At 43.7% G+C, this 12,192-nt stretch overlaps 1 protein-coding gene across 1 annotated transcript; it reads left to right on the top strand.

Annotated features, from left to right (window-relative positions):
* Positions 1–5,668: 5,668 nt before the first annotated feature.
* On the top strand, positions 5,669–8,275 carry CUNH2orf74 (chromosome unknown C2orf74 homolog). Its single transcript, XM_056128941.1, has 4 exons — positions 5,669–5,784; positions 6,007–6,102; positions 6,996–7,179; positions 8,129–8,275. Exons 1-4 carry the CDS (start codon positions 5,669–5,671, stop codon positions 8,273–8,275), a joined length of 543 nt encoding a protein of 180 aa, XP_055984916.1.
* The last annotated feature ends 3,917 nt before the right edge of the window (positions 8,276–12,192 follow it).

Below are 12,192 nucleotides of genomic sequence, written 5' to 3'. Positions count from 1 at the left end.
ACCATGAGTGATCCCTGAGCTCAGAGTCAGGAGTAAGCCACCACTGAGTGTGGCCTCCCTGCAAAATAAAATGTGGGTGAGTGAGCCCCATATAATGAACCAACAGTTTCAGCAGATTTGGGATGTTCCAAGTTTTCAGTCATAAGAGGCAGTTCATTAAGGAGCGGTGCCCCTCTCTCCCTGCTCTCATCTCCCTCTCCCTTTCCCCCTTCCCTCTCTCATGCCCTCTCCCCCTCCCGCTCCCTCCATCTCCCTCTCCCTCTCCCATAAATTCTTCAAAAACCAGATATCTATCTATCTATCTATCTATCTATCTATCTATCTATCTATACACACATACCCATTCACCGAACAAATCCCCCTACTTCAGTAGAAACAACCCTTGTCAAGGAGGATGTTCTGCTTCATCAGAGGCTGGTGACACCTCCTCTAAACCGAGAGGAGGAAGTAGCATAGAAAAAAGAGCAAACAGGGGCTGGAGTGATAGCACAGCGGGTAGGGCGTTTGCCTTGCACGCGGCCCGACCCTGGTTTGATCCCCAGCATCCCATATGGTCCCCTGAGCACGGCCAGGAGTAGTTTCTGAGTGCATAACCAGGAGTAACCCCTGAGCATCGCCGGGTGTGACCCAAAAAGCAAAAAAAAAAAAAAAAAGAGCAAGCACCATAACTGTCTCTGAAGGAGGTAGTGATAAGACAAAATGTATTTTTGGTGGGGGGGGGGGGTCTTTGGGGCCACTCCCTACAATGCTCAGAGATCGGTGCTCAGGGGACAATGTGTAGTGTTAGGTATTCAAACAAGGATTAGCTTTGTGTAAGGTGAGTGCCTTAACCCCTGTACAATCTCTCCAACCCAAAAAACAACGCATCTTAATTTTTAATGTAATCCACTTATAATTTATAAAATTGATGCTTTTGTTCTTCAGCACCACTTATGGTTCACCAACACTACCAGGAGTGACCCCTGAGCACAGAACCAGGAGTAGCCCCTGAATGCCACTTTAAAAAAAAAAGATGCTATTTTTCTTGTGATTCTGCTTAATCTCCTCATAAACCTATTGTTACTGTATTTTTTTAGTTGTTTGGTTTTCCTTGGACAGGGTAAGAATGGCCGCTTAGAGATTAGGGATGTGGCTCAAGTCGGTCTACTTAGCTCTTATGAGGTTGTGAGTTCCATATGTGGCAATGCTTATGAGCTTGGCTGAAGCACTCCTGATAAAAGGTGTGCTATTTAAAATGGGTATCTGATAATTTCATTAACTGGTTACCTTTTGGATCAGCTGAGGTTGTTTATCTCCTCTGTTTTTGGTTACAGGAATTTGTCTCCTCATGTGCCTGGCTTTCCCCTTTCTTCTAACGTGGTCATTGTTTGAGAAAAGTTATGTAACCATACGCCTAGAAAAAAAAAGAATTCTTCAGGAGAGAATCCATTCTTGCTTCTGACAGATAGCTAGGAGCACTATTGATCTTAAACAACTTAGTTCTTTCTGAAATTGAGATAATCCTTATTTGGTCCCAGCCCAAAGCCTGAGGATTGGCCCTGGACCCATGTCTCTCTAGTCCCATGACTCTGATAAGGATTTGTTCAGCTTTCTATCAGCATCTGATGAAACTGGGAAACCAGTAGCATCCCACATACCAGTTTCAGCTTCAAGGGATTTCCATCTCTTCATTTTCTCCTGGATTGTGGCACATAATTCTTGGTCTTATTTGTTCTCCTATGCTTTCAAACAGATTTAAAATCTTTTGCTTTTATTTTTGGAACACACCCAGCAAATTTCAGCTCTAAGCTCAGGGGAATCAAAGAGGCCCAGGGCCTCTTGCATGCAAAGCCAGTGCTCAGCCCCATTGAGCACTCTCTCTCTCTCTCTCTCTCTCTCTCTCTCTCTCTGCCTTTCCATCTTAAAATATCTTGTTCAGCTTTTCTAACTGTCTTCTAAGAAAACTGGTACAAACTGTCCATTCTGCAGAGCTTTTCTAATAACTTAAGTGGGACATCTTAAAAATTTAAATTACGAAGTTTTGTGATGACTGCTGGGCTGCACACACACACACACACGCTTGGCTATGGTACTCAGTTTCTGTTTGGTTTGTGGGGATTTTGGAGATCCACCCCAGCTCACTGTATGGCAGCACCACAAAGGTGTATACCTCCCAGTGAGCACAACAACTAAATGTGCAGTGACCATGGCCAGGAAGTGTCAGCCAAGAGCGCAGCTTGAAATCACTTACCATGCTGGGCATCTGCTGATAGTCTCTAGTTCTTTCCATGTTGCTGCAAATGGCATGAGTTTATTTTGGAAGCTACGTGATATTTTATGGTGTGTGTATACCACAACTTCTTGATCCATTTATCAAGAGAGTGGAATTTGGAGGGGTAGGGGTGGTTTTTTGGGCCATAACCACCTGTGCTCAGGGCTTACTCCTGGCTCTGCATTCAGAGATCACTACCGGTGGGCTTGGAAAACCATATATGGTACCAGGATTCAAACATGGAATGGCTACATGTACGGCAAGACCCTCTCCACTATATTATCATGCTGGACCAGGAGGGAGAAGGAACTTTTCACTTGGGATGATATGTGCATGGCTAGACATCTGGCCACAATGGTGAGCACTGGAGATGTATTGATGCAAATGTGGGAAGTTAGACTAATGCTGATCGTACACGGCAGTCTGATACCTTCTCAGACATCTCAACTCCATGTGAGAAGATATTGGTGACAAAGGTTTATCCAGTCTTTTTGTTTGGAGCCACACCTGGTTGTTTTCAGGACTTATTCTTGGCTCTATACTTAGGGATCACTCCTGGCAGACATGGCGCACTACAGGACATATTGAGGATCAAACCCAGTTTGGCTGCATACAATGCAAGTATTTCATTGTATGCCCCCAATACTGCCGCCCGACTTATTCAGTTTTAAGTAGGCTCTTTTGCTAAATGGGGGTTAGGAGGGTGGGTGGGGGATTCAGAAACTGGTACCCAATTCTTTACCAAGAGAATTGTTGCTTTGTGTCAACTTCCCTGCTAGAGGCAGAGTGTCCTTTGGTGGCACAGTTCAGAGGTGCAGTTTTCAAATGACTTGTGTGTAAAAAGGTTACCTGTGAATTACAAAGAAGTAGGAGGCATTTCAACCTTTCTCTTGAATTGAAATTTTAACTGAAACATGAGCCATTTATTACCTGCATATATAATACCATGTTTCTTCTAATAAAACCATATAGGTCTGGGTAATTAACGTAGATGGGAGAAAAGGCATTTCAACACAACTACCTTGTTAAATATTACAGTTCAAGGTTGATGCATTCCAGGAACTTCCACTTGACTTTCTGAAGCCTAGTGGGATCTTCCAGCAGTGCTGCCAGAAAGAAAGACAGCAATGATTCACGTAGTACAGAAGGGTACCTGCTACCTTTCACCTGCCACCGCAGGCTGAAGGCAACCTACTTAATGCCCAGTAAAATCTAAACACTAGCTTGAGTCTCTTTTCTTTCTGTTTTGTATTTGGAAGCGGAATTGCCAGATCATTCTGTGAGGGGCCTGAGTGTGTCCTAGCTAAAGAATTCTGGTCTCCATGTTTAGTGTTTTCATATTGGGCAGCTCTCCTGGGTACAGAGCTATGGGCAGTGACTCACTCTCCTACACACACACATAGAGAGAGAGAGAGAGAGAGAGAGAGAGAGAGAGAGAGAGAGAGAGAGAGAGGAGAGAGAGAGAGTCAAAAGGGACATCAGGGGATGGTCCCTTTGTTTCTTTTCATTCATATAACAAAAAAAATCCACTTTTTCCACAAAATCCACACATCAGCATGAAATACACTGTGAGACACGGTTTGATGGGTTTTTACTACATACAGCCCCACATGACTACCAGTAGATGAACGTGAATGGTAATATGTCTCTTGTTCTACTTTCTATCTCCCAGAAAGAATCCCCTGTGTGTCCATGAGGCAATGAGATTCGAACCCTTAACAGATGTCTCTGAGTTTTCTTTTTTAGTTTCTTTAGGAGGAGCCCCACCAAGCAGTGCTCAGGGGGCCTGGGGGCCTTCAGTAATTCTCAGCCAACTAGGGCTTGAGGATGTGGTTCCGCTGGGCCACCCTGCTTCTACTGGGGCTACTAGAGGGGGACAAGGGCTACTAGAGGGGGACAACAGTGGTTGACTGCATGTAAGGCATGTACCTAACCCATGAACTCTCCAGACAGGTCTCTACTTTCATCTGGAGGCTGTAGCTTCAGGAGACACTGTGGAATTCTGCACTCTGCCAGGCTGACTCAGTTGGCCCCAGATCCTACAGTCAGCCTTGACCTGAGCATGCCAATAGTTCTACTTGAATTCACACCCCAACCCCCACCCCCTACCTCCCACCCACAAGTATGCACACTTTTTTTTTCCACCTTCGTGGAATGTGCCTGTCCCGGCATGGTGCACTCTCTGAGGATAAAGCAGCCACATCCCTGTCCTTCTGCCGAGGCAGCTGTTGCTAGAACGCCCACAGGCTTCACCTTCTGAGTCTCAGATGTGGTGGCAGCAGCTGCCTTTCTCACTCCATCCTCCTTTTCTTCTGCTTCTAGAAAACCCTAGCACTGTCCCTTTTCTCTCTGTCATAGGTGTCGCTCACCCTAGCCCCAGTCAGGTTGGGCTGGTGGCACCTTCACTCTAAGTCTCTTGTTCTACTGTTTTATCACTGAAGGTCTTTAGAGCTGCTTGACTTCTTGTGTGTCTGGGAAGTACATCCAATAAGGCAGAATAAGAAGATATGGAGTATTTAGGCCAGAACATTAGGAGGTGAGGTGTGGCGAGTACTTCCCTGAAGCCAGTAACGAGGAATCTGGGGTTGGGGGACACCTCGTGGTGCTCAGAGGTCCCCTTTGACTCTGTCCTCATTGCTCTGTTCTCAGGAGAGGGATTTTCTAAGAAGGAAGTGAACCTTCATGGTCTGTAGTGAAAGAAACAATAAGAAATTAAGACTGAGAAGGCTGGAGAGATAGTACAGCAGGTAGGGCACTGCCTTGCACCACAGTCAACCTGGATTTGATCCCTGGCACCTCATATGGATCCCTGAGCACCACCTGGAGTGATTCCTGAGTGTAGAGCCAGGAGTAACTCCTGAGAATTGCCAGGTGTAGCCCAAAAATGAAAAAAAAATTAAGAGTGAGGTTAAGAAAGGAATGATGATATGTGGGGACAGAAGAAAATCCTGTCTGAAATGTGGCAAAGCAAGACATATCCTGTATTCTCTATTCCTGGGCACCTCTGCCTCCTGGTGGTGGGCGGGGTTGGGCAGCCCTCTGTCTCTGTGGCCCAATGACCCATGGTTCCATGATGTCACTGAAGAAAGAAGAATGGGTCACTGGGCTCAGCTCCAGCTGCTCCAGTCTCTCTCTTCTCTGGATTTTGATCGCTCTGGGGGTGAGGGGAAGTGAGCTGAGTCATCACACATGTCCCAGCTCAGTCTCCCCTCTAGCCACCTAAACCCCACTACATTTATGAAGAGAAATTAGCCAGTGTGAGTTGACTCCACTAAAATGAGCAGAGCATCTTTTATGGATTTATCAGAGGAACAACAATGAAAATGGCCTTTTATTCTTCTGTTTCTAGAAAATTAAGAGAACTGCATTCCACCTGGGCTGGAAAAAATATTCAGATAATCTCTGCTTGTGAGAAAGATGGGCTTTCTAACCAAAACTCTGAGTATTCATACCACTGCAGCCACGTTCTTGGTCATCATTTTTATTTGTGTCATTTGTATCATCCTTTTGACAATGGTTTTTCTACAAAAATGGTATGAATTCACTGATAAATTGGAATCAGACTTCAAGTCACACTAGAAATAGTATCTAGAAGTACTATAAATTTAACTAAGAGCAAATGAATAATAATGCTTTAACTACCTACTTTTTCTATTTCAGGGTTTTAGAAATGCTAATTTTCTGTTTTGAAGTGAAATTCCATGCTAATTCTTAAACTCAAGACCATTTTTTGTGATTTTTTCCCTTGTTTTCAGTTTCCAAGGCAATAAAGTAGAAGAGCAAGAAATAGTTCATCCTTGCAATGATAAATCTTGTTTGGATGAGAAGAATGTTTCAAAAGAGCAAGAAAAGTAAGTCTGTATTATAGAATATACCATAAAGTAGTTTTTGCTTAATGAAATTGGTGGCTACACTGCATAAATTTTTAAAAATCTATAACCAGAGCCATAATACAGTAGACAGGATACTTGCCTGGCACACAGCCAACCCAGTTTGATTCCTGGTACCACATATGGTAGTAGCCACAAACCAAAAATAAGTAAACTATTTACTTTAATTTTTTAATTTTTTTTTTATTTATTGAATCACTGTAAGAACAGCCACAAAGTCCTTCAGTTTAAGTCTCGGTCAGTCATACAATGATCAAACACCCATCCCTTCACCAGTGCACATTTTCCACTACCAAGAACCCCAGTATATCCCCCTCCCCCCACCCCACCTGTGTAGCAGATTTCCACTTTACTCTCTCTCTACGTTGATCACATTCAATATTACGACAAAAGACCCACCATTATTATTTGGAATTTTCCCCAACAATCAGACCTGCCAAAAAAGGCATCATTCGATAATTTGTTTTCTATTGCTGGTTATAAAGACCATATGATGTCACATGGCCACCATCGTGGCCACGCCATTTTGGATTTCTAATATTTTAGTAATAAATCCAGAGGGATTACTGCCAAAAGCCGCTGGATTCTGAGATTGGTTTGTGTACCTCTGGGATCATGGTCATTCAGGAGCCAGAGGAGGCATTCGTGGGCGGCAACTCGGCCTTATAAGGGTGGGGAGCAGGGCCGGTTCCACCCCCATCCCATGAGGCCCCGTGTGCCTCATCACTGCAGTCTCATACCTGGCTGTCCTTTAGGCTCTGAAAGATGGTGTCCACCATGCCACCACTGCCAGAGAGAAAAGGAGGAGGGTTTACTTTAATTTTTTTAAAAAATCCTGTTAATTGATTCCCTAGGACCAGTATTATAAATGTAAAACAAATCATGGACTTGAACATACCCCCACGGCCTGGCATTCTTGTCCAGAGACAGAATAAAGAAGCAGTATCCCCAGCCTCTGAGAACAAACAGAATGTAGAGGAGAAGGAAGAGGATGATACAGGAGAGAAGAAAGGAGATAGTACCAAAAATACTGGAGAGGTGATGGGCAGTTTAAAATTTTGTTTGCTTGAAAAAGAAGGTATAATAGGGTCAGAGAGATAGTACGGCAGGCAAGGCATTTCCATTGCACAAGGTTAACCAAGTTCTATCCTCTGCATCTCATAAGGCCCCTTGAGTTCACCAGGATTGGTCTCTGAGTGCAGAGCAAAGAGTAATCCCTAAGTATCATCAGGGATGGCCCAAAAGCCAAAAAAAAAAAAAAAGGAAAAAGAAAAATGGTCTGTTACTAGCTAGATAGATTAGGGATTGCCTTGTCTATCTGTAGCTTAGTTTGTACCCAGGGGGAACATGATGATGTAAGCAGTCGTTTAAACCATCCTTGTTAGTTTATTGGTTCATAAATGCTAAATTCACACACTTGTTTACTCTTCTCACACTTTTTTCTTAATTTTACTTATTTTTTAAAATTTTAGGATTTTATTGCTGGAGGAGGCTTTGGAAATCATCTAGGGATCTAGTTCTCTGTTAGATGTGTGGAAAGGGGCTAAGTTGTTCAAGGTCATTCGTCCACCATGGACCAGCTCAGGATCAGATCCCATGTCCCTTCTACAGCAGTGTGCAAGTACGGCCAGAGTCACTCTGAGTTTGATGTCTGGGCTCCATAATAAGGACAGCTCATATCCCCTCCTTCCACATGACCCATGTCCAAGAAAGAATGGTGATCAGCTGGCTGAGTGTTTAAGTATTTCGTAGAGAGGATAACATATCCCTAAATCTTATTTGAATATAATATTTTGTGCTTTTATAATCACAGAAGTATAAAAATGAGATTATGATGGATTATGACTATGTTCCTATATTATTTAGAGTATACTTCTTTCTAACAATATGCATATGTATGAATTTGTATATATCTGTACAGATTTCAAGCAGGACTTGTTGCATTCATGAACCAGTTGTTTATAGTATTTATCCCATTCTCTTGTAGGATGGTGGTTCGCAAAGCACAAATTTAGTTACTGACAAAAGGCCTTTGAAAGGAGTGACGTTTTCTAAGGAAGTAATCGTTGTGGATCTTGGGAAGAAAAATCCTGTATCTCGAACCTATTCTCGAGAACACAAAGAGAGAAAATGAAACTCAAATAGTCTGGGGCAAGAAATGTAACCACAGACTAACAATTAAGTGACTGGGGGTACAAAATCATGGTGAAACAGGAAAATAATGGAGAAATTAAGCAAATACAATATTATTTTAGCTTTGGGTTGAAAGAAGTAGGTAAAATTCTGTAACTAAAATATTCAAAGCTTGAATATAGTTTCTCTTTAAAACTCATACCTGAGTTCAAGAAATTCATTATATTAATATCTTTAAAACTACCCAAATACTGTTCTAAGATGTGAATAAAATTGTTTACATTTGTGCAGTGTCTGTTAGGAAACTCATCTGAGGTTGACTCTGGTAATAGCACATTTCTGGATGCTCTGATCACCATGATTATGAAAACTTCCAACAACAAGCACTACAGGCTCCTACTACATAATTCCCAGTACATGATCTTGTGCCGACAATCACTTAAATTCACACATACACAACACAAGCTCCCTCCCCTGCCAAACACCTCCTGAGATGATCTTGATTTCATAGTTTAAAATTTGCTGTTCTGGGGTCAGAACAGTGTAGTACCGTAAGCAGGGCACTTGCTTTGCATGTGGCTGACCTGAATTTGATTCCCCAGAATATCATATGGCCCCCTTTTCATCAACAGGAGTAATTCCTGTGTGCAGAGTTAGGAGTAACCCCTGAGCATGGCTGAATGTAGCCCTAAAAACCATAATAATTTTTTTTTTTAAAAATTGCTGTTCTAGATGACTGGTTAAAGAAACTTTGGTACATCTACAGAATGGAATACCATGCAGCTATCAGGAGAGATGAAGTCATAAAATTTGCTTATAAATGGATGGACATGGGGAGTATCATGCTAAGTGAAATGAGAAAGAGAGGGACAGACATAGAAGGACTGTACTCATTTGTGGAGTATTGAGGACTGTCTTTCCATTGTTCATCGACTTGCTCGAGCGGGCCCAGTAATGTCTCCATTGTGAGACTTCTATTACTGTGTTTGGCATATTGAATACGTCACGGGGAGCTTGCCAGGCTTTGCCATGTGAGCAAGATACTCTCGGTAGCTTGCCGGGCTCTCCGAGAGGGGCGGAGGAATCAAACTTGACTTGGCCAGGCTGGCTGCGTGCAAGGCAAACGCCCGACCGCTATGTTATCGTTCCAGCCCTTGTGGAGTATAAAACAACATAACATGAGGCTGACACCTAAGGATAGTAGATACACAGGACATACAGATTTCTCCATAGCTGGAAGCCTGCCTCATGAGCAAAGGGGAGAAAGCAGCTGGAATAGAGAGAAGGGATCACTAAGAAAATGATGGCTTGAGGAACCGGTCGGGATGGGAGATGTGTGCAGAAAGTAGATAAAGGACCAAACATGATAACCTCTCAGTATCTGTATTGCAAACCATAATGCACAAAAGGAGAGAGAGAGAGAGAGAGAGAGAGAGAGAGAGAGAGAGAGAGAGAGAGAGAGAGAGAGAGAGAGAATGGGGGAATATTGTCTGCTGTGGAGGCAGGGGGAGGGTGGGAAAAGGGGGGCATACTGGGGATACTGGTGGTGGTGAATGTGCACTGGTGGAGGGATGGTTGTTTGATCATTGTGTGATTGTAACCCAAACATGAAAGCTTGTAACTATCTCACAGTGATTCAATAAAATTAAAAAATAAATTGCTGTTCTAGGGTTTGGAGCGATAGTACAGCGGGTTGGGTGTTTGCCTTGCATGCGGCCGACCCAGGTTCGATTCCTAGCATCCCATATGGTACCCTGAGCACCACCAGGAGTAATTCCTGAGTGCAGAGCCAAGAGTAGCCCCTGTGCATCACCAGGTGTGACCCAGAAAGCGAAAAAAATTGCTGTTCTGGGGCTGGAGCGATAGCATAGTGGGTAGGACATTTGCCTTGAATTCTACTGACCCAGATTTGATTCCCAGCATCCCATATGGTCCCCCGAGCACCGCCAGGAGTAATTTCTGAGTGCATGAGCCAGGAGTAACCCCTGTGCATCTCTGGGTGTGACCAAAAAAAGCAAAAAAAAATTGCTGTTATGTGTATGAAACACACCAGTACAGACCAGGGCAGGATCACCCTAGTTTTTGTACCAAACCTTTGCTGAGTGCACAGGGGTTACGGGGTAACAGGAGCACACACAACGATTTGGTGGATGCCATTTTAGCTAGAGCTTCTGCCCAGGAGGAGAGAAGTGAAGTGCAGGTAAATGTAGTGAGAAAGTACAGACTGGGAGGATGGAGGAACACAGTGTGTGTTCTCTAGTCATATACTCAAAGCCAACTTCATGTATATTTGGGGACTTGCAAAACAGAATGAATGCCTAGGAGACATTCTGTCAAAAAGGCAAACTTGCCTCTATAGAAAAATCAAGAAATTAATGAACCCAATTAAATTCTAACCATGAAGTTCAGACTTTGCTTCACTTTCCCAAATAATGCTACATGGTGATTTTGAAACAAATCAAAGGGTTCTAACCACGTCCCCCAAATGTACAGGTAGCATACTGGAGCCTTTGACTCTTAGTGGCTGGAATTTTGAGGGAAAACCATATTTGTACTGAATATTCAGAACTGTCCTGCAGTGGTAATTTTTGAGTAGATGGTGAATCTCCACAAGAAAGGCCACGAGATACTTTGACTTCTAGTTCACATGGACGCACAGCCCTGGCTTACACCCATGAAAGTATTGAGTCAACTGGGACCAAACAAGCTGCTGTGGGACTTGTACTTATCCTAATCACTGTCTGTTCTCTTCTCTCAAGCCATACCTTCTTTGAAGGTCTCCACAAATTCCAGCTGCCTCTTAAGAGCAATATTCCTTCCCCTTTCCTATAATAGCTACTTCCAGAGTTTAGAAGCCTCTGGTTATGGTGGCAGGAATTTTTGAATTTTTTCTTTAAAATCCTTGCTTCATATTCACCAGGAGCTTACGAGTGTGCGAAGTGCTAAGCCCCATGTAACCTTTTTGGAAACATTTCCTAGGAAGGAGGCTCTTCCTAGCACCACTTGGTCTCCCCAGGTTTCCGAAACACACCGCAAAGAGATCCCTTCTTACCTAGGCTATTTGTGTGTGGTGAATAACGCTATAAATCCCGAAAGTTTATAATGATCTTGATCAGTGTTTTTTCAGCCCTTGGGTCATGGGCTGGCTGGTACTCCCTCCCACCTCTTTCCCCTTTTCTTCTTTTGTCGTCCGAGTTATACTCACACCTGGCTGTGATGTTCACTTTCTTAAAATATTTTTATTGCAGTGACTGGACTTAGACCCAAAGCTTCAGACATGCAGGGCTCACACATGAACTATATCCACAGTCCACACACATTTTTTTGGAAGGGGATGTGTGCAGTGTGCAGAAGGGCCGGAACACGCCCAGCAATATATGACCATCATGTGAAGTGGGTTCAACATTAGGGCTCAAGGGTGTGATGCAACACAGTCCTTGCAGTGCCAGGGACCATCAGGTTCACACATTGTTGTGCTGGAGGACTTCCAGGGTTATGCTCATAGGTAAGTGGCAGGTGGGAAGGGGTTGCCACATGGAGTCAGGGACCTTACCCGGGTCTTGCACACAGAAGGATGCACACTGTCCTGTGCTAACTCCCTACCTCTCCTCTGACTTTTTCTTAAGCTACGGTGTTTGCTGGGGTTCACATATCAGGCTGGGGTACTTGCAGATCTAACCACAGTGCTCACCTGAGTTTGCATGTTCTTAGTCCTAGAACTCACACATGTGCTCACTGGGGGGTGCAGTCTTAGTTGAGGCACAAAAGTTATGGCTGTGGTGTTTGCAAGGGGGTTGTGGTGCCCACACACATGCTCACTTTCTGGCTCAGGCACTCACATTCTTTTTAGTATTGTGCTCGTTGAGGGTTGATCCACTGTTTTATTTATTTATTTTTTGCTTTCTGGGTCACACCTGG

The sequence above is a fragment of the Sorex fumeus genome, unplaced genomic scaffold, assembly GCF_029834395.1.
Source record: "Sorex fumeus unplaced genomic scaffold, SorFum_2.1 ptg000006l, whole genome shotgun sequence".
In the NCBI taxonomy this organism is placed as follows: Eukaryota; Metazoa; Chordata; class Mammalia; order Eulipotyphla; family Soricidae; genus Sorex; species Sorex fumeus.
Note: the sequence above shows the minus strand (reverse complement) of the source record. Positions and strands in the feature narration are given on the sequence as shown.